Below are 22234 nucleotides of genomic sequence, written 5' to 3' on the forward strand. Positions count from 1 at the left end.
TCTCTCTCTCTCTCACACACACACAGATAGGGTGTGAGTGGGCTTTGTACCTGCATTTTTGTGCATAAACCAACTTATTGTGGTTTTTTGTGTTGTATATCTTCGTCTTTCAAAATAATGCATAGAAATGTAGCAGCATTTCTTCATTGAGAAAGGGGCTTTCTGTGGTGATTATTCTAAAATTTGGGGGAACAGTGGCAGAAGTGGGAAGTTTGATTATCATGATGTATATCAACAAGGTTTAATGCTAAAAATTTCCTTGCAAGGAAAATGTGATGATAAAGAAAGAATATCAGATGGATAGCGAGAAAAGTGGGTATCAGGAATAAGAATTTTTTAACTCTTCTTTTATAGGTCCAATATCTTGGTCTATGTGACAAGATTCTTTGTATTAACATGTTGCTTGAATTTTAAAAACTGTTTAGAGACAATAATAAGTTTTAGTTCCAATGTGCAATGGACCATGAGTACCTAGGCTTTGAAATTCTGAGTGCATAGTTATCTGAATCTCTAGTGTTTGCCTTATTCATATAAGATCTCAGCTGGTTCCAGCTTTTGAGTATTCTGGAGCCATAAGGTGGCTTTGATGGTCGAGGCTGGTGTCAGCATTGAGTTTCCTGGATCCCATAGGTGTCTCAGCAATGCTTGACATGTTTTGTTTCCTACATTCCTATTATGGTGTATATGCATGTGCTGGATTACATCTTCTGGCTAAGCTAGCTTGATGATTCTTACAAGAAGTTGCTGTGGTGTTATTCCATTGCACAGGTTGGACCGCTCAAGTGTCTGAAGAACTTTGAGAATATGCTGAAGAGAGATCGTTTGAATCCTAGCAGTCGTTTATCTCGCACCACAACCAGATGATGAATTTTTATAAGCTTTCTTGATCTTAATAAACAACAAATGTACATATAATTGGGCCTTTATTTCAGTCTAGTTCTCCAATTAGGTTATTTTGCGTATGTTGTTGTGTTCATCTCTCTCTCTATTTGACTTGCTTTTTATATGTATGTAGACAAAGATCCAGCATCTCGAGCAACCTTGTTGACAGCTTTGTTTGGAAATGTTAAAACATTTTCTGGGAATCAAAATCGAACAAAGGTCAGTGTCAATTCTCTTACCATTCAAGGGATCACTCCTCCAATCAACGCTACTGATATAATTCTATCCAAAGATCATTTTCAATGTTTTTGCATTATAATAGAGAGTCTCACATAAAACATAAAACATCTAATATAAAGGGGATTTTAGTACCTATGAATTTCAAAAGTTTCTCACAACTTCCATCACTGGGATAATTCATGTGAGAATAGGAAACTCTTCAAGAGAAAAGCCATGTCATGGGTTTTTCGCTGCTTGTTCTATCTAACTGAGAGCAAGGTATTACTGCCATTACTTCATGCAAGATGACTATAGAACTCCAAAACCTTTGGGTGAGCCTTGATCTTCGAGGGACTGAAGCCAGATAAATGAAGGCCATCTAAGCTTCTTACACGGGAAAGTGCAACGTAAACCATACCATACCCAAAAGCTCTAGAGAGATCAGTATGAATACGGTCAAGACTCATTCCTTGACACTTATGAACACTTAGAGCCCATGCCAAGACAAGAGGTAATTGCAGTCTCCAAGCAACAGGCCTTGATCCTACCATTACATACCACTTTTCTGGTTCAATAACCATTTCTGGGCCTGAATCAAATTTGACAACTGGCAAGAGATTATCAGGACTTAGGACCGTGCCACCCTGTGCCTTTGTAAATCCAGTGACAATACCAGTTGCACCGTTCACAAGTCGATGCAAAACATTCAAGTTCTTTATCAGCATTACCCTTGCGCCTTTGCACAGTACAAGTTTGTCAGGAGCTAGCCCCAGAGCAAGCTGCCTCTTCCAAGGCTTTTTACCTCGATCAATAGCCTCATAGATAACCTTTTCCTCAGATAAGGCTTTCATTTTCTCCTCATTTACTTTGTTCACATCATCAATCCTTGGATAGAGCCGTACCGCTGAAGGATGAGGCTCAGAGGCCGAGCATGATTGTTTTAGAAACTGCAAGTCTTCAGGATCACTGTTGCCTCTCCTAATACCCTGAAGTAATTTAATCAACCTATTTTCTGATTGCCTAAAAATCTTGGTAAGTTCAACCTGTTTATCAAAGCTTGCATCCCAACAATCAGCTTCAAAGGCAAACTCTTTGCGTGCTGGATCATGTTGTTTAAAAACTGGGGGTAACTGAAAAAAGTCCCCACTCACAACAAGCCTAATTCCACCCCACACCTTATCAGATTCACGAACAGTTTTTGCTATATATTCAAGTTTGTCAAACAAATCCGCATCTACCAAGCTAATTTCATCAATAACCAACACTTGTGCCTTATTCCACCTTCTACAAGCCTCCCTATCATTTAAAACCAAATCTAGCAACATTCCACGATTACCATCACCAATTCTTATACCAGCAAACGAGTGAAGTGTCTGTCCACCAAGAGCGCAAGCCGCAATCCCAGTGGATGCAGTCACAAAAACCCCGGACTGTCCATAAGTCTTTTTCAATATTTTGATTATATGCTTTAGCAAAACTGTTTTCCCAGTCCCCGCAGAGCCAGTAATAAACATGGAAAGGCCACCACAAACATGATCTAACACCTTATTCTGTTCATCAGTCAATTTAATTTTGGCTTTATGGACTTTGGGTTTATTCTTATTGACCTTATTTCCACTCTCGTAAGACTTTTGAACAATGCTATTGCTAAAACTATTGCTGCAATAATTTCTGTACAGAGATATTGCATTGGCAAAAAACTTCATACCCACCGTTTTTCTCATTCAAGTCCTTTTCTGGGTACTCAGAATTCTTCTAATCTTACACTACAATTTTCTCAAGAGTACAAGCTGATGAGACCAAATAAACAGGAGTAAATATCTTCAGCATGAACCCACAACTCTAAACAAAATTCTAAGACCCAAGTCTTGACATCTAAATGTAATGACAAGAACAAAGAAAATAAAGGAATGGGCTGCTTACCGTTTAAAGAATAACTGGTTTCTCGAGTGGATATCAGTCTTCTGGGTTAGTCTGCCAGAAGGAAGAAAAGCTCCAGCAGAGACATCTCTGTTGTTCGGCTTCTAGATTTCAAGTTGGGTTTAAGAATGATGGTCCTGGTGTTGGATTTAAACTCCGAAAATATAGGACTTTGAAAATAGGGTAAAATACCCTCTATCACTTTTAGTCATAATTTTAAAAAGTTTAAAAATTTTATTTTATTACTTTTTTAAATAATAAAAAAATAAAATTATTTTTTTAATATTATTATGTTATTAAATTAATAAAAATATTAACAATTAAATTTATGTGATCAGTAAAAGATATTTTATTAAAACGAAATATTTATTTTAAAAATTAATAAATTAAAATTTTATTTTTTTTTACTTTTAGAAAGTAAGATAATTGTCACTTTACAAGATAATAATCACATTATTTATATAAAATTTATAAAATAAAAAATAATATTAAAATGTAATTTAAATTTAAATATATATAATTAAATTTAAAAATTTAAATCAGATTACATTGTGTGTTGGACTCATTATCTGGTCTGTTTAGATTGTCTACTCTACTCAGGTGCTGCTTGACATGTGTGGTCTAGTTGAGTTGCTTACTTGTACTAGTTTGTACTCTTTGAATCATGACCCTTAGGCAATCTTAAAAATGGACTGGCCATTTAAAACAAAAAACCTGTGGGCATCCTTTCTTTTTTTCTTTTAGTAATAAATAAATGTGCCAATTAGATAAATTTATTTGTAATGTTTTAAATTTTGGAAATATAAATAACAATTCAAAATTTTAAAGCAAGAAAGACCTTGCACTTGTGATTGAGAATAAACCCACTTAGAATCGAAAAATATGATTGCAAGTTTTATTATATATGGCATTACATTTGAGTGTCAAGTTTTTTTTTTTGTTTTTTTGAAAAAAATCTTGACTTGAATGAAATGGGGTTACCATTTTGGGCTTAAGTGTATTTTTCATTTATCTTTTTTTATTTTTATTGAAAAATCAAGATAGATTTTACCACTTTTGAAAAACTGAAGTACAAAAATGATAAAGAACTAACGACGTGGAGAAGATAATTTATTTTTTAAAATAATAAATAATAATATAGAAATGTATAAAATTTATTTTTAATAAATTAATTGAGTTGTAAAGAATTAAATTAATTAATTTAAATTGTTTTATGAATAAATTAGTTAATTAATTAATTTATAAAACTTTAATTATTTTTTATTTTTCTCAACAAATAAATTTAATTTTTTTTAACACAGGACTCCACTTTTCCTTTTTTTTTTTCTAAAAAAGAAGGGTACTCAAATAACCGTAGTTCAACGTTGATTATTTTTAACAAAACTTGTTAAGTTGGGCAAATCCAACTTCAGCTCATGGGAAAGTTGATTAGTCTCTACTTTCATTTGTAAGTGGATTGGGCCAAAAGGTTGTAGCTAATTGGGAAGAAAGTCGAGGCCTGCCAACGGAAGCTTCGAATCCAATTCAGATAAAGTGCCATAAAATGTTTTGCTTTAATACATCTACAAATAATTATTTGATATAATAGTTAAAATAATTTTTAATTTATTTAAAAATATTAAATAATTGAAAAAAATTATTACATTCAATTAAATATTTATATTTTTATTTTAAATTAAATAAACACTTAACAAGAGCCTGTTTGGCTTGGCTCCTTTTTAGATTAAAAGTTATTATAAATGTCTTATAAAAAAATAGTTTTTAAACTTAAGTTAAAATTATTTGATAAAATTATTTTTTAAAAGTTTTTTTTAATATATAAGTTATTTAGCAATACAAATTATATAAACTTTAATTTTGATTAAAATTACGATAAAAGGTATTTAATAAATAATTTTTTATTAGTCACGAATTCTTTTGTTTACAATGGAAAAAAGTTAACTTTATTTTTTGTATCTATTTAAAATAAAATTAACTTTATCTATTGTTTAATAATAAATCATAAAAAAAAGAGTTTCATAAATAATTTATAAGTAACACATTATTCATAAATAAATTGTCGTATTTATGAGAGTTAGAGGGTAGGGAGTTTGCAATTTCTAGAGAAAATGGATGACTTGCAAAAAGAGGGAAAGGAGAGGGAGATCAATTGAGAGAGAGGATGTATTTTTAAGAAGGTAATGTTGAAATTGTTTTTAATAGATGAGGACATTTTTGAAACAAAAGAAAAATTAACTTATTTTTAGGAGAAGAGAAGAGAAATATCCTCTTTGAAACTTTTTCTAATTTTTTTTTAGATTTTGTTCTTAAAAAAAAACTATTTTTTTTTTAGTTTTAGAATTTTTCAAAATCTTGTATGATTTGACTTCTACTTTTAAGAGATACATAAGTTAAAAAAAAAATCGAGCCAAATAGACACTAATTATTACTAATCAAAAATGATTTTATGTCTACATGATGCTAATATGAAAAGTAAAAAAATACTTACGTGAAAGGTAATAACTGTCTCATGATCATATTATTATGTTACATCAATATATCGTGTCATCATCTATTATGATATGTCAGCATACTATATCAACGCTCAGGTGACATAAAATAACAATTGACATTTTAGCTAAATCAAATATTAGTCCTAAAAACTTGTTTGATTTAAAATAAAAATACAAAAATTTAATTGAACATAATAAAAAATAAAAAATTATTTAAATTTTAAAATAATTTAAAAACATTTTAAGTATTATACCTAATTATCTAAGAATGAAATTTTAAAAGGTGGGTTTAAGTTTCACACAAGTTGCCTCGTCCAAACCTATTTCATATATTGAGAGAAATATATGCCAAGAAAGGAAACAACCCTGTACGGGGAAACATATCCCAAAGCAAGAATCTGAATCATACATTAATACCAACAACCTTACAAGCCCAACCGTATGATTCAGAAAGCAATTGGGAGGCAAAAATCTCAGCAATATAATTGGGTATGCCCTTAAATTTCAAAATGGGAACCTTGAAGTGTATCTCCCTCAATCTCTGTGGAGCAAACATCACTTTGTGGTAAAGGTACTGAAATTTTACCCCCAACCCAACCAGTTGAGCAGCGATGGTACAAGGTAAAAACGTACAGCTCCTCCTATTCCTATGTGTGTGTGTCTATATATATCCTATATCCTACCTCTCCACAGTTTGGGAGCAGGAACCACGGTTACCAACTGATTCTGTCCCCACAAGCTTTCCAGCCTTAATTACTACAAGAGTAAATTCTGCTAGTACAATTTTTAACTTTTTTTTTCTTTTTCTTTTAGTTTTTTGGGATCATACTAATAAATTTACTGTCAGAAAACCTTAAAAATTGTATGCACAATTGTCGCCTGGAAGTCAATAGGTGTAGATTCCATATTTCATGTCGCAGTAATTTTCTTTTCCTCTTTGGTTAAACTTGTGTCAGTATGAATAAAAGGTTTTCGCATCATTTATGAATGCTGTTTTTCTTTTTTCTTTTTTTGTTTCCTTCTTTTTCCATAGATGACAGGGTGACTTGTGGTAATTGCCACAAACGTTGCTTATCAGTGCGATAATTTGAAAAAAATTTACAATAACAGATCCCCATTACAAATTTATTCTTAGTATTGTATAATGCCAATGCCTTTAAAAAAATTACTTAAATGCTAATTTTTATATTTATTTACTTTTTTAGGATTAATTTCTTTCTTTACATGCACAGTGAATACAATATCTTACTTGTCGACTTCTTAAGCTCCAACACCATTAAATATAACACCATTGAATATAAATAATAGAAAATAAAGTTATAGAAAAGTACATTGGAATTAATCAAAAGATCCCACATATATGCTTCTTAAAAATTACAATCTTAATTAGAAATGTTCATAGGTCGGGTCTGTTGAACCTACCAGCTCTCTCATTTTAAGCCAAGCTCGAGCATGACTGCACATGCTTTTTTAATTATTAGTTTATTATTAAAATAATAAAAATATTATTTTATGTTAATATTTTAAATATATTTTAAGATTAAAATTAAATGAAATAAAATATATTATTTATTAATAACATAATATTGCCAAGCGAGATTGGATTGAGCCCAGATGTAAAATTCTATGTCCAAGCTTGACTTGAGTACATATGGTAATTAACAAAATTAAGAATATTTTAACAATATTCTACAACTATTTATTAATTGGAACGTTGCTCTTAATTAATGACGATTTCTTGAATTTCATTGAACAACAAAATTGTTTTAGTAATTAAAGAGTTACGAACTGAGTATTTTATAGTGAATTAAAATATTTTTAAGAAGTCACAAAATATATGGATGCAGTTTACTGCAAAATACCGACAAGTTTCATGGATCATCTACAACACACATGAAGCTGTCTTAACACTCCAATCATAGTGCCAAATATCTCATCATTCATCTCACTCTCACTTCACTTCACAAGTCAAATATCTAGCACATGTTGTTGCTTAACTTTATTGAGTTTTTCCCGCTCTCTCTCTCTCTCTGCCACCTCCATCTGCTTCTTAGCTCCATTGTTCTTACTTGTCACTAACACTACCAGCTTCTCTCCCGCTGCTGGAAAGTGCTAACCATACATATTTCTTACAGAGCATACGTTACGCATATCAAAATCAATAGAATAATAATAATAATAATAATAATAATAATGGTTGCGTATATAGGTTCAAAAGTTACGGCCACTGTCAACTTTTGCAAGTTCCGAAGAACAGAAAAAAATAAAATGATAAGTCGTCGGATAAAACGGACAGGCGCGATAATACCCAACAGCTACACCTCGTTTTGCAGAAAACCAAAACCCAATTGTCACACCTTATTAATACATATCTAAACTACCCATTTTGTCTCCTTCCATCTTTTTAAGATAACAAGTTAAGGAACATAATATTGGGATGTGGATGAAACAGATTATACTATATATATATATATATATATATATACACAGTTGTTGAAGTTTAAGAAGTTTAAGAAGTTAATTTGGCTAGCAGTTTTAGTGCTGCCGACAGTCATTTTGGCTGACGGAGACAGTGTGATTTGTATGGAACACTACGAAATATGGAGCTGCATTTATACCAATGAATCTGATGAATAATTAATTCATATAGTTTAGGTTTCCTTTTAATAAGAACTTCCAACCATTGGGTTATGATAATTGATATTGAAACTTACAAACCTCTTTTTGACCAGGACTTGGGGCTGCCACAGATCATTATTGAAGGAGATTTGCTCATTGTTGAGTTGATACCCAATACCAATACTATATATATATATATATATATGCACATGTATTAATGTATAGGAATATGCCCATGCCTAAACATAAATGTACATATATGAGTTGCATGATCCAGCATGCATGCCATTTTCAAACATGAAGCCAAAAAAAAAAGGAGAATTGTCATGCTATGAATAATTTCCAAGCATGGTTTGGGGTTAGAAGTAGAACTAATTACAGACTTAATTTTGCTTGCATGCTCATATATAGTGGACTAATAAATAAGAGTAAATATTGCATTCAATAAGGAAGCCTATTTCGAGCACTTTCTTCTCTCACTCCTTCACATTTAATCAATATATGGATTCACCGACTGTGTAGCTCTACCCAAACCCAACCTTATAAAGACAATGATAGAAAGGGAAAACACGATGAAAAGGAAAGATCAAGAAGGGGAGAAAAAAAAGAGTGGAAATGAAATTGACGGAGCACGAATCAAAGTCTGAAGAGTTTCCAGTTAAGACCAACTGAGGAGTAGTCCCTCTGCATGTACTACTGGTCGTTCAACTCCCATGTTCCATATCCTAACTTGGAATACAGACAAACATACTTCCACCAACAGTAACTCAACCCTTTTTTACGTTCGGTTTCTCTGGAGAATCCACCTCACCACCAACCTTTCAAAAAGACAACCTAAAATCAACTTCTCTTTCTTTTCTTCAGCTTATACAAATCATTGTTTTCTGCTTAATACCAAATCGCATAAGTTTTTGCATGTCATGATCGGTTGTTTCTCTTTCATTGTTATTTATTTGTGGTGGGGTGGGAGGATATGATGTTGAAAGTACGTACGTCAGCCAACGCAAAACAAAGGTTATGGTGTAAAAAGAAAAAAAACAAAAAAAGGAACAATGAAAGCAAAGGTTACGGAGCACGTCCAGGAGAAAAAAACAAAGCGTTGCAGAAACAACATATTGAAAGAAAAGAAAATGAAGTACTACTATTAAGTTGGGTTGAACAGTTAAATTGCACTGTTTTGATCAATCACTTCAAGGAAATGTGGATGAGAGGAGAAGAGAGAGACAGGAGAATTGCAAAGAAGGAAACAGGAGACAAGGGTCTCGTTGTCTGTTACCTTTTTCCCTCACCCTCTTTCGTGCAAGTTGCTGACCCCTTTCTGCCTTGGAATTTTCGCGGTTGATTCTTGGGTTTAGTTATCCAACCATTTAATCATAATCTTCTAATAAAATAAATTGAATAATATAAAGCGAAATTATTATTTTTCACATTAAAATTGGAGATTTTTTTAAAAAATTTTAAAATAAAATTAAAAAATGTTATAACAATTTATTAATTTTTTAAAATATATCCGAATACTGACAATTGGCTTTTACATTTTTGGTGATATGTATTACTACCTTTTGTCAAATAGTTAGAAAGGGTAAAATTAGATTGTGGTCCCCCAAAAGTTAATAACTTGGCCCCGAATGATATGGTAAATTTTGTAATTTATTTCACTAGACATAATTAAGTACTAATTTGATTTTCCTCCTTTAATTCTATTTTAAAGCTTTTATTACACTTGATTTAACTTCTTCGATCAGGAATTTACCTTTTTTGAGTAACAAAATAAGCATTTTGACACTAGTTGGTTTGTCAAGCAATTTATTTCAATGTTAAATAAAAAATACAATTAAAAAATCCGGTTGCTATATTTCACACACAAAATCAATTGTGTATGTAACTTTTATTTTAATTTCTTTCTTTTATTTTCCATCACCCTTTTAATTAATTTTTATTAAAATTTTCGTAAGTTCTATTGTATTTTTTAAAATAAAATTGTTATTTAGATTTTAAGTTTAGTTAGGTTCTTTATGTACACAATTAAGACCACTAAGTTTGAAATTTATATACTTTTATTTATCAAAAGAAATATATACATTTTTATGTGATTATTTCATTTGAGTTCTTCCTGTATTTTACTCTTAGACATTTTTTTCATTATATTTTACTCAAATATATTCTTTTCGTTAGATGTTACATTGTATTGTTTTTAGATGCTATGGCCCTTTTTCTATTAATTAAATTATTTTATTTTTTTTTCAAAATAATTTTGGTTGTCTAATTAATTTTTTTTTCCTTTTCTTTTTCTTAGGAAATGATTGTAGAAGATAGTTAACTCCATTAATTTGCATAGCTTTGGTTGTTTGTAAGTATATATAATTCTCTAAGAGTTCTTATAATGGTTTCTTTTACTACTTTTATTACGATGAATTTGTGTTTAGAAAATATAATTTTTCTAAAAGTATGTTGTATATGTGCAAATTTCTCTTCATTTACTTGCTTAAATTAATGAACCTATCTGCTTTTGGCAATTGCAATTATGTAGATGCCTTTTGGACCTCGGCTAAACTTGCTTGAAAATTAATTAAGTTTTACACATTTATAAATATTTTTCATACAATTTATATTTTCTTGATTCAACCGTTGAATTTCATGTTATGCTTCACGTAAATCATGCATGTCAAATGTCTACCTATTTTTTTGATAATAATAAAATTTCAAAGTTAAATCTATATGAAAAGACAGCATTCTCATTCCATATGATATTATTGAATTTAATTTGAAACTTTATTTACATAATCTGTTATGAGTATATTTTTAAATCTAATGATTAATTTATTATAATATTAATTATACATAAAATTATAAAATAATGAGTTTTATTGATAGACAAGAGTATATGTGTGTGTGTATATATATATATACAATGATGTAAAATTAACTGATAAAATTAAGTATCTAGATAAAGCTAAGATAATAGAAATAAAAATTAGATTACAATAATAGATAAGGTTTAGTATTATCCTTAACAGTAAACAACTAGCTTTATTTGGCATTTCATAAAATCATAAAATCATTAGAATGATGAAATTCTAATGATTAATTTAGCTCATATTTGGCGTTCCATGTGGCTTTATTTAGCTAGCATGGCATGTATATATAGAAATAACATAAAGTGAAATTCAAAAAAAAATCGATCATCAGAGTTTTTGATTAGCTTTTTCAGTTTTGGTGACTAAAACTTAATCTTTAAAAGGTAGGTGAAAATTTCAAAACAATACAAAAATTTTTAGTGACCAATTGAGTAATTTACTGACAGAAAAAACTATTGAATACATAGTCCAATCACACACATGCTCTTTGTTGTTCTTAAAGTTGGCATCATTCGCACATGTTATCATTATTTTTGACTTTATATTTTCAGACAATTTAACAAATTTTTATTAATAAAGAACATTCTTTTCATTTCAAATTAAATATTTATGTTTGACTTGACACGATAATTAAGAAAAAAGGCTTTCACTTTAGTGCTTTTGATAATTTTTGAATAACATTTTATGATATTGATAAGTTATACTTTTCAATATAAAAAAGTAATAAAAAATTAATAAACATTAACAAGAAACTAGAAAAAATAAGGATTAAAACAGGAAAGTACGAAAAAAAATTAAAAATAATAAACTAAACCCATTTCCACTCATATTAACCAGCGTTTAAGTCTGTGGTATGCTTACTTGAATGCTGTTCCACCAGTAAAGCACGTGCGTAAGTAGGGAACATAAATGGAAAGAGAAAAAAGTAGTAGACTAGTAGTACTACTACTTGGAAAGAACCAAGAGAGAAAAGCTGCCATGAAAGGAAAGCAATACTAAATAAAACCAACAAAATATTAATTAGAGGCGGGAAAACCGCCCGCAACTATTATGGATTCACCTAGAGACAGAATTAGATACCTACACTCCTTGTAGACATTAGCACACAAGCTTTTGGCAAGCAAGGGTACAATGGAGCCTAGTCTAATTATGGGTAAAATGCAAAAACCTTATTCAAAATTTTTTATGAGGATATTTTAGTTCTTTTTATTTTAAATTAACAGTTTTAACCTTTCAATGATTAACACTGTTAATCAATAATTAAAAAATAAATAAACCTAATATAACATAAATACTTTAAAACATAAATACCCTATATATATTTTTTGAATTTAAGGATATTCTCTTTTTAAAAAAATTTGCTCATCATTCTCTTAATAAAAATCTTAATAGAAAATTTAAAAAATTTTGATTTGAGGGCCTAGAAAGTTGAAGTTGTATTCGTCTTGAAAACTATAAACTTCTTTCTTAGTAAAGTCTATTCTTATTAAACCCTTTATTTCTCCAACACTTTTAAAATTTTTTTCATTGAAAGGAATGTAATAAAATTAAATTTTTTGTTCAATGGTTAATATTTCAAATTTGATGTTGTTGGGTCAAGGGATTAATTCTTTACTTGTTTTGTTAAAAAAATTTTACTCAAAATTTGTTTTTTGATATTAGGGTTTAAGGTGACGTAAAAAGATTTTTACTTGATTACGATATATCAAAAGTTTAAAGTTTTGATGGTGTACCATGCGGTGGGTTTCCTTCTTTATTTGTAAGGCTTTAGATTTGCTAAGTTTTTTGTTTTTGATTTCCTGGTTCAGCTTTGTTGTGTTTTTGATTTGGTTAGGGCTGAGTTTTGCTTTTGATATAGTGCTTACCATATAGTTGTTGGGAAAAGGCTTGCCTTGAGATTTGACCAAAGACATCTTAATCTTCTTGCAACTTGAGAAGTGATCTTAAGTTTCTATTTGTTGATGGGATTTAGATTTTTTGAGTTCTTGTTTCTACCATGGCTGGTAGCTTTTTTGTAATTTTTCAATTACGAAGAGTTCGTTTGTTTAGGCTGAAAATGTTTTTTTGAAAAACATTTTAAACACTCAATCGTGTTTGGCAACTTGAAAATATTTTCATTCGGTAAAAGATTTTACAATCAACGTGGAAAAGACCCGTTGACCTTGTGAATTGTCTCATACCCTCAAGCGGCATAAGACAATTTACTATAGCTGAAAAAACAAAAACCTCCTACACCAAGACCCAAGTCCAATCTCTACCATCCCTTCCTCCACCTTCGATTTCCTCCATAGATGACAGGGTTAGCTTTATTCATTGGCCTTTTTCTTCTCTCAATAGCCATGTATGCTTTGCTCCCCTTCTCCCTCAAAACAGGAAATAAATCTCTCATTTCTTCACTATTTTCCTAGGTATTTTTCGTAAAATCTTCTATTTCTCATATTCTTCAAAGATCTCTTGGGTCCTTGTCTTCTTCTTTTCCCATTTTGTGTTGCACAGCCGCTTGCCATCTTTGTTTCCCTTTGACCTTCTTGCTTCGATTTTCCATATAATTTGGGTATTAACCCATTTGGTTTGGTTGTTGGTTCATGTGATCTATGACTAATTATATAGATGGATTACAACCAAAGCATGATTTCAAAGTCTAGAAGTTATTAGGACCTAGGTTTTTGTCCTTGGATCTTTGCGCTTTTTCTAATAAATTTTTTTTTTGATTGTTAATATTGCTAGCTCAATAGTCAGATAATAAAGAATTTGTAACAGTGACCTTTGAAGGGTTACTTTTAAATGCTTCTTTTCTAGTGACAAATCATCTTGGGGTACTGTTATATTATAGTTTTACTTTACATGAGCTAAGGAAATTGAGGTTAGGGCATTAGTTCTGATCATACTATTTTCCTGAGATACAAAATAAATCCAAGTGAAAATAATAAAATAAATAGTAGAATTCTGTTATTATCTTTAAACTGATGCATAGTTTTAGCAAACTAAGGGTTTTGTAGCTTTAAATTAGAGTTTGAAGTTTGTGAAATCTATACAGCAAATTAAGCCACTTTACACTCTCAAAGGTACTTTTTACAGCAAACTCACTTTCAAATCTATAAGTTAAAGATTATAAAATTTTTATAAGTGACGGTAGAAAATATTTTCCATGAGATGATTCAAATAAAAAAAATATTTTTAACAGTTCATTTAAATAATAGAAAATATTAAATTTTTTGTAAAATATTTTACACAAAAAAAAATTTTCTCAGCAAGCTATTATATGATTATCAAATGCACCCGAAATCAAAATTACTTTTCAAAAAGAATTTAAGATTTTTTTCTTTTTTTATCAAATAGTGAATTTTATTAAGTATAAAAAAAAGACAAATTCCATGCTTACAAATCCTGTATAAGAATTTTATTAAATTTTAAAATTTTTTCTCCTTTACCAAATATTAAATTTTATTAAATATTAAAGTGAATTTTATTAAGCTTTAGAAGGAAACATGAATTAAGAAGGAATTTGTGTCTTAAAATATTTATATAGTATTGATATAATTTTTTTTAATTGTTGACCAATAGTGTTAACAGTTGAGGGATAAAAGGAACCAAAATGTCCCTTTGAAGTGTTTTGGTTTTTTGGATTCTACTAGCCAAATTACTATATTATTAGACTTGAGCTCCACTTTATTTATTCATTTATTTTTTTGTGTTTAACCTTAGCTCAAAATATAATCCAGTTACTCTTAATTTAATTTATTAGTTTTGATTATCACTGACTCTAGTAAAAAATTTTTGAAATTCGAACTTGAACTTGAATTACAAATTTAAATATAAATTGAAAATATGCAAATAGTTATTTATATATGTAAAAATATTATTAAATTCAAAAACTTGATAAGGTTTGTGAGTCATTTAGAGTCAAGTATTACAAAATTTAACTCAGCTTTAACTTATTATTGGAGAGTATAAGCTTGACTTCGGCTCGATAGTAAACAAGTTGAGCTTGAGTACTTGTTGAGCTAAACACAAGCAACGTACGAGTGTTGGTTTAATGATAAGTACAAGTATTTAGTAGTTAAAGAGTTAGTTTCAATCTTTTTCTATATAAAAGAAATGACGTAGCTTTTTCTAATTTAAAAGAATTAAAATTTGAATTTATTAGTACTTCAAAACTATTTTTATTTCAACTAAAACATGCAAAAAAAAAAAAGAGATAATATCAGAATGAGTCTATGGGGGAAAACGTTAGGGTCGCACTAAGTGAGGGCAAAATTAGGGAAGGTGATTTGCACAAATAAGCTACGTAAGAATATGTGATCTTATTGGAGGATACCATTGTCAAGAAAGTGAAGTAAGACCAAATAAAACATGAAAAGAAAGTATATGTTATAAAAAAAGAACCACTTTTCTTGAGTTTATGGAGAATATTTTTGTAACTAGGCTATATTAATGATGCAATATATGATCCATATAAGATAAACTACTTTGCTATCCATGCGATACGTTGAGGATGGTAAAAATTTTTTTTCAATTGAAATAAGAATACTTTGTGAGATCGATATACAACAGTAATTGTCTTATTATATCTAATTGTTGGTGTATATTGACATGTACAAAATATTATTTTACAAAATATATAATTGTTGTTATTATAGTTACCATTACTTGTATTTTTTATTATTAATTTTTATATAATATCATCTCTTAAATATATTTTTAAAATCATATTTTTTTAATTTTTTATTATAATCTTATACATTTTATTTTTATTTTTTAATATAATTTTCTATATTATATATTTTATTTTATTTTTTTCCTTTAAATGATAATATAAATTTTATTGACAATCAGCATAATTATTGAGAATAATAAAAAGACATCATGGAAATCTATATACAAAAACAAATTATAACGTTATAAAATATTTTTAACACAGTAACAAGATTAAAGGATAAAATTATCTTTAATAACATTGCAGAGTGCAATGCAATTTAATTATAGAGTGTCATGTAATCTAATTGCATTGGTTTTAGACTGAAATCATATTATATTCATTGGTTGTAATATGATTCATTGCAATGGTTTATTACAAAACAAACAATGTAATATAATTTAATTGGGTATATTATAAGGAATCTGCTCTTATGTCCTTCATACTAAACACTACTTAAAAGTATACATATACCTTAGCAAGATTATATATAAGTCCATCATTTCTTGTTTTTTCTTGTTTCTCCATCTTGCCATGTTTGCAAATGGATACTAAAATTATGTTAATGTATATATTTAAGTTCCCTTAGATTGTTATTTTATTAGTTAGTATTTTTTATTTTAGAAAGTGAAAATTGGAGAGTACATTTAAATATAAGAAAACTTATTTTTTAAAATTTAAGATTTAGAAAAATTAAAATTGAGCTTTTTTGAATAATAGTTGCATATTTTAATTTGATAAAAAAATTTATATTATATAATTTGATTTAGTAATTGACATGTATATATTTTTTTAAGTAAATAATTGGATTCAAATTTTTTTAACTTTTAATGTAAAGAAAAGGTAATCACATTTCAATTGCTATTTTAATATTTATTAAATATGACTTGATATTTAATAATAAGTGTTGAAAAACCAAAGAAAAAAAAAAAGAAAAAGTAATAACCATATGGAAGGAAGGAAGCCCTTTGGGGCTTTTCTCCTTCAAGCTATATTACCAAGTGTCAAGCAAGAAAGCTTTTTGAGGCTTTCTTTAAATATAGTGATAGATATAACCAACTTCGTAAAAGAGGACAATGATTAGTTTTTTTTTTTGAAAAGCAGAATATTATAGATTGATTATCGTAGGATTACATATTGTTGAAATGAAGTCATTAGCAACCAATTTACAGAAGACTTGTTTTTAGCCTTAGTGATTCATAGAGTTAAATAGGTAATTTTGGATATTAAATATTAAACTTGGTAATTTTGGATACAACATTAAAAGACACGAAGTTAAATAAGTTTGGATTTAGCTTTAACATATTTCATATCTAACACGTTTAACAAACGAAAATTTTCGTGTCTTAATGTGTCAGACACGAATAACACATTTAATTAGTTGTATCAATCGTGTTATCATATTTAAACGTGTACATGTGATAAGTTTATCAACTTATTAAAAAGTAATAGTCACAGACTATTTTAGCTTGACTTAAATAATTTTAAACAATTATTTTAATAAGTTTTTAAAACTTTTTAAGGATAATAATGTAATTTTAAACAATTATTTTTTTATAATTAAAATTTTAAATTTAAATAATAAAATTATATCTCATTGTAAATATTTTTATTTAATTGTGTTAAATATGTTAAACGTGTTACTCCTATTATTAATCGTAACGTGTCATATATTGACACGTTTAATAATGTGTTAATCGTGTGGTGTCATGTTATATGGATATTAAACGTATATGCATACGTGTTTCAGATTTAAGACACAAATATTATTCATATTGTATTTGTATTTAACTTTAACGTGTTTCGTGTCTAATACATTTAAGACATGAAACCACAAATTGTTAGGTCTAGCAAACATGACCCTTATCCACTCCCCATATCAAACAAGATCATTCCTAAGATGAACCTTCAAAGGCCAGACTCGAAGAGCTGCATTGGCTTAGACCCTCACCTTAAAAGCATAAGAAGAACAAACATAAAACCCATAAAACCTTTTGTGGCCCTCAATGCTAGTTGGCTTACCAGTAATCACCATCCATGAGATAAATCACTTCACTTCCCATGCTTGAAGATCGCCGATAACACTTATTACCACAAAGCTTTCAATTCTTGCTTGACTTGACATAAAATTATCATGGTACCACCCTATGATTGCTTGTTGCTTGAAACTTTTGAAAATGCAGCACATAAAGGTTTAAAACCTACAACATAAGAGCTCATCCCTCCAACATACAACAAAATTAAGAATAAAAGACCCTCTCAATCATTTGATTAACAAAGAAACATAAAAAGAGTTGAAGTATCAGGGCACCAAGCACCATCATCCTAGTATCTAGAGATCCTTTTCCCCAGAACTCTTCAGCCTCGAAGGATATTCCATCGCCATGAGGAGCAACGAACTGATTGTTCCCCATTTAGTGAAGAAGAAACAATGACACAGTACCAGCCTTCCCACTTCAGTAGTGTGAGAAGAAAAAAGAAAAGTCTAAACCTCATTTGTTAATTGGCTTGAGATTTATTATGTCGATGACCTTATCATTTGTTTTTTCCTTGTGTTTCCTTTTTTTCTTCTCTTATTATTTATATTTTTATATTTCTTTATTATTTAATGTCAACTAACTCATTACTCCACTAAAACTTTATTTCATTAGCTTTAGAATCATGCCAACGATACCACCCACAACATTGGCAAACCACACAATACTTCAAGAAAAAGAACTCCCATTTCCATTTACCACAAGGAATCCTAAAAAAGACTTGCCTTCCCATCTTTTACTTGACCATACCCAAGAGGTCGCAAGAAAAAGTGTGACCTCTCTTCTCAACTCACAAAAATCACCTACTTGTAAAAGCATTTACTTCGACCCTTGTATGGGATAACCTCATAACAGGGAATCAACCCAACAAATTCAAAGAACACATTGACATAGAAATGACCCCTTAAGGTAGACTGAATGAAGAAGCCCCATTTTGCCAACCAAAATGATCCCCTTAAGCTTAAGCCTTATAGATCACAATAGGACAACCCAACCACAAAAATAATACACCCCAAAATCGATTCCAAAGAGAGAGCTACCCCCCCCCTCCCCAAATTAGCTCGCATATTCTAGAGCCTTATATCACAGCTCTGCAAACATCATAAACCATTATCATTATATATTGAAATGAGCTCCCACGAAAGAGGAAAACGAATTTAGTTTAATTTATTTGTTTCCTTATATTTTTTTCTCTTCAGTTTTTCAGTTTTTTTTCTTGTCCTTTTTTCTTATTTTTCATACCTCACTTTTTGAATGTTGAAGTTTTTCCTTTTCCTTATTATCTCATTGTTATTTTCTTTTATTTTTCTTTTTTCCTATTTGTGGTTTTCCTTTATCATTCCCTCCCTATTAATGTTTTCCCTATTATTTATTTATTTATTAATTATTGAGTATTGGTTTTCCTTATTTTCTTTTTTTTTGCCCTAAAAGTTTTAAATAACCAAAGTATCATGTCCTAAACATCTTATACTCATCAATTCTCAACACATAACATGTAGCAATGTCTAACCTTTTCATAAAACAATCCTAAAACCAAATTGTGGGAACAAAAAACCACAATCAATCCAATTTCTTGCCATTCAAAAACTCACAACAATAATATCTTAAAGTCCCTTAATTCAAGGAACACCAAATAGCCTAGAACAACCCAAAGCAATCAACCATCCACATCATAAAATCACTTAAAAAGGTCAAAAAAAGCAAACCCAAGCAATTGCCATTGAGAGTGAAAGATCAGATAGTGTTCCAATCCATTGTACTCATTGGCTTTCTAATACCCTTGAAACTTGCAATAAAAAACCAACTAGTAATTAAGCAAAGAGAATTGTAATAGAAAATACAACAAACATTCACTTATTACCTTTAAGCGAAAAGACTTAAAGTATCATCAAATAAGTTTTCACCTTGTAAATAACATTGACTACCCCAATACTATCAGGTGATTATGTTCTTGTTGTACCCCTATTTTGACTACCCTATCCACCACCTTATTTGCCTCCCTAAAGATCTAAGAGATTCTCTATCTTTTTATTTTTTTTCAAACTTTCAATCTCTAAAACCAACTCTTTTATCCTTTAAGAGCTAAGGTTGGGTGGTTCCTTCACTTGATAGAGTTGAGAGAATTGCTTTCCACCATTGGATCATGGGTAGTCACCCATCTAAAGGTTGAGAAAATCAATAATGCCTCCTTCATTGTAGTCAGCTTAGCAGTATCAAAATCATTAATTGCAACATGAGAGAATACAACTTTAATGATCCTGTCCTCGTCCCTTAAGATGCCACTGATGCTAACTTTCCTAGGACATCCTTTAACTACTCCATCAACATTAATTTGAGCCATTATTTAAGAAAGCCTCTAGAAAGGTCTAGTCCCCTTAACTTTCTATGTGGTTCTAGCTATGTTTGGGAATCAAATCATATTAATGATAAGCCATTCTCTTCAGGTCATTTTGCATTAGTCCATGAAGCTATCCACAATATGATAATTTTTGTTGCCTGCTTGATATCCCAAATCCTTGCTAAGATGATCATTTTGTTCATACTCAGCCAAATTGACCATATGGTGGTGAAGAAAGCCATGCGCCACACTTTATTATCCTCGTCACTCATATTGTTGGTACACTCTATTCGAAAAAAGTTGATAGGTTTTATCAAATTGACCCATACTATTCCTCATTCGTTTCACCATTGGACCCAAATTTTTCAAGATTCCTTACATGTGAAAAATAAATGGCTCATCATTTCGATTTCTATGTTACAAATGGTGTAGGTAGTCGCACTCTCTTTGAGAAGACCTTTCTTTAGTAGTTCAGATTTCACCACTGTTTTCCTTTGCAACAATTTACAAACAAAGACTTTCATTGTATATGAAATGAACCATACCCACACTAGTTTTCAGAATGACGCTCTAACTCCATAATTGTTCATAGGGATGGTAATGGCTGCCCGTGAGTATTTAACCCATATATGGTTTGAGTACATTATATTCAGATTTGGGATTGGTTCGAGTAGAAATTTTACTACCTATAAAATTTCATCATTGTTTTCCTTTGCAACAATTTCCAAACAAAGACTTTCACTTTATATAGAGCAAAACCTATCCAAACCAATTTCCAAAACGATGCCCTAACTCCACATTTGTCCATAAAGATGGTTATGGGTGCCTGTGAGTATCCAACTTGTATAGGGTTTGGGTATACTACATTCAGATTTGAGATGAGTTCAAGTAGAAATTTTACTACTTATCTTGGGTTCGGGCAAGGCATATGTATCACGCTTTGGATATTTAACATTTTAATTTGTTTATATATAAATATATAAAAAATATATTATATGCTTTTATAAGCTTTGATTGAAGCCGAGTAATGCTCTTGGACAACCAAGAGCCTTACCAATTTATCCAAATCTATATTTTGGTATTATATGAAAAAGAATTATATTTATTTTTTCTTACTTAATTAAAGTTATATATTGTTTTGTTTTTGTCTCTAACCCTAACATATTCTTATCCTTTCTTTTTTCTACTGCCTATCTTTTCTCCTCCTTCCATCTTTTCTTTCCGTCCTCAATCACTTCTCCTTCCCTTTTTTCTTTCCATCCTCGATCAATTCTTTTTTTTTTCTTTCCATCTTGGATCACTTTTAACGGTGAGACCGTCGATCCATTCATCCGACTAGAAACATACTCTTTTACCATTTCCCACAGAGAACCCAACATTTGATTTGAGAATCTGAGTGAATTTGTTTCCCTCTAAGGGCCTTAATGATATTTTTTTCAAATGGTAGAGCATCTTTTTTGATTTTGCACTAAACGATTAGGTTTGGCGACAATTATTAGTTGTAAATGTTGTTTTTGTATTTATTTAAATGCGTGTTTTTCTATTTTTTATTTTTAGAAACAAAAGTAAATAATTTAAATACAATCTAGTTTTTTTTTGAAAAGCAAATGTTACATATATATTATATGTAGGCCATAATTTTGATTTTTGCATATATTTCTAATGAAATTTGGTATTTATTTCATGATATGTAACTATTCTTTACCTTACTCAGCGAATATTTTGAATCCGTCCTAGATCATTGTTTTGGTCTTGACTCGGGTGTTTGGGAGATTTCAAGTCTATTTTCATTGTTCTTGTTCTTTGGTTATGTTAAATTATCGTAGAGTATTTGGGATTAGTAATATTGCCTGACCTATATATCAATTTAATTTCTATGTATGATTTTTGGTTTTAGTTATTAGATAAATTTAATGGTAGGATCTATCTATTTAAGTAAGAAAATATGGCATTTATATCAAGTAGATAAATGCTTAAACTATTGACTTAAACACTCAAATGCAAGAAAAATGATATATTTATAACAATTATTAATGAAACATTTAGGATTTGAAAATTTGAAAACAAATTAAAAATTAAATGGGATAACATATATGTATTATTTCTTCTCTCATTTCATCCAAAAACTTATATTCTGCGCAATGTCAACGTATAATTATTAAAATAAATGAAAA

General features: G+C 29.6%; 2 protein-coding genes across 2 annotated transcripts in view; one reads left to right on the plus strand and one right to left on the minus strand.

The window, feature by feature from the left end:
- LOC110409264 (Integrin-linked protein kinase family) overlaps positions 1–1057 on the plus strand; it is an 8837-nt gene extending 7780 nt beyond the window's left edge. The window contains exon 12 of the mRNA XM_021418556.2: positions 769–1057. Within this exon, the coding sequence (XP_021274231.1) occupies positions 769–864 (96 nt within the window). The 3' untranslated portion in view covers positions 865–1057. The remainder of the gene's footprint in view (positions 1–768) is intronic.
- A 176-nt stretch (positions 1058–1233) lies between these two features.
- LOC110409265 (uncharacterized) lies at positions 1234–3143 on the minus strand. Its single transcript, XM_021418557.1, has 2 exons — positions 3025–3143; positions 1234–2891 (listed from the first exon to the last, which is right to left on the minus strand). The coding sequence occupies exon 2, from the start codon at positions 2823–2825 to the stop codon at positions 1398–1400; it is 1428 nt and encodes a 475-aa protein (XP_021274232.1). The 5' UTR covers positions 2826–2891; positions 3025–3143; the 3' UTR covers positions 1234–1397.
- Between the last annotated feature and the right edge of the window lie 19091 nt (positions 3144–22234).

This window comes from Theobroma umbraticum, unplaced genomic scaffold, assembly GCF_002168275.2.
Source record: "Theobroma umbraticum cultivar Fairchild unplaced genomic scaffold, ASM216827v3 scaffold_44.0, whole genome shotgun sequence".
Lineage (NCBI taxonomy): Eukaryota > Viridiplantae > Streptophyta > Magnoliopsida > Malvales > Malvaceae > Theobroma > Theobroma umbraticum.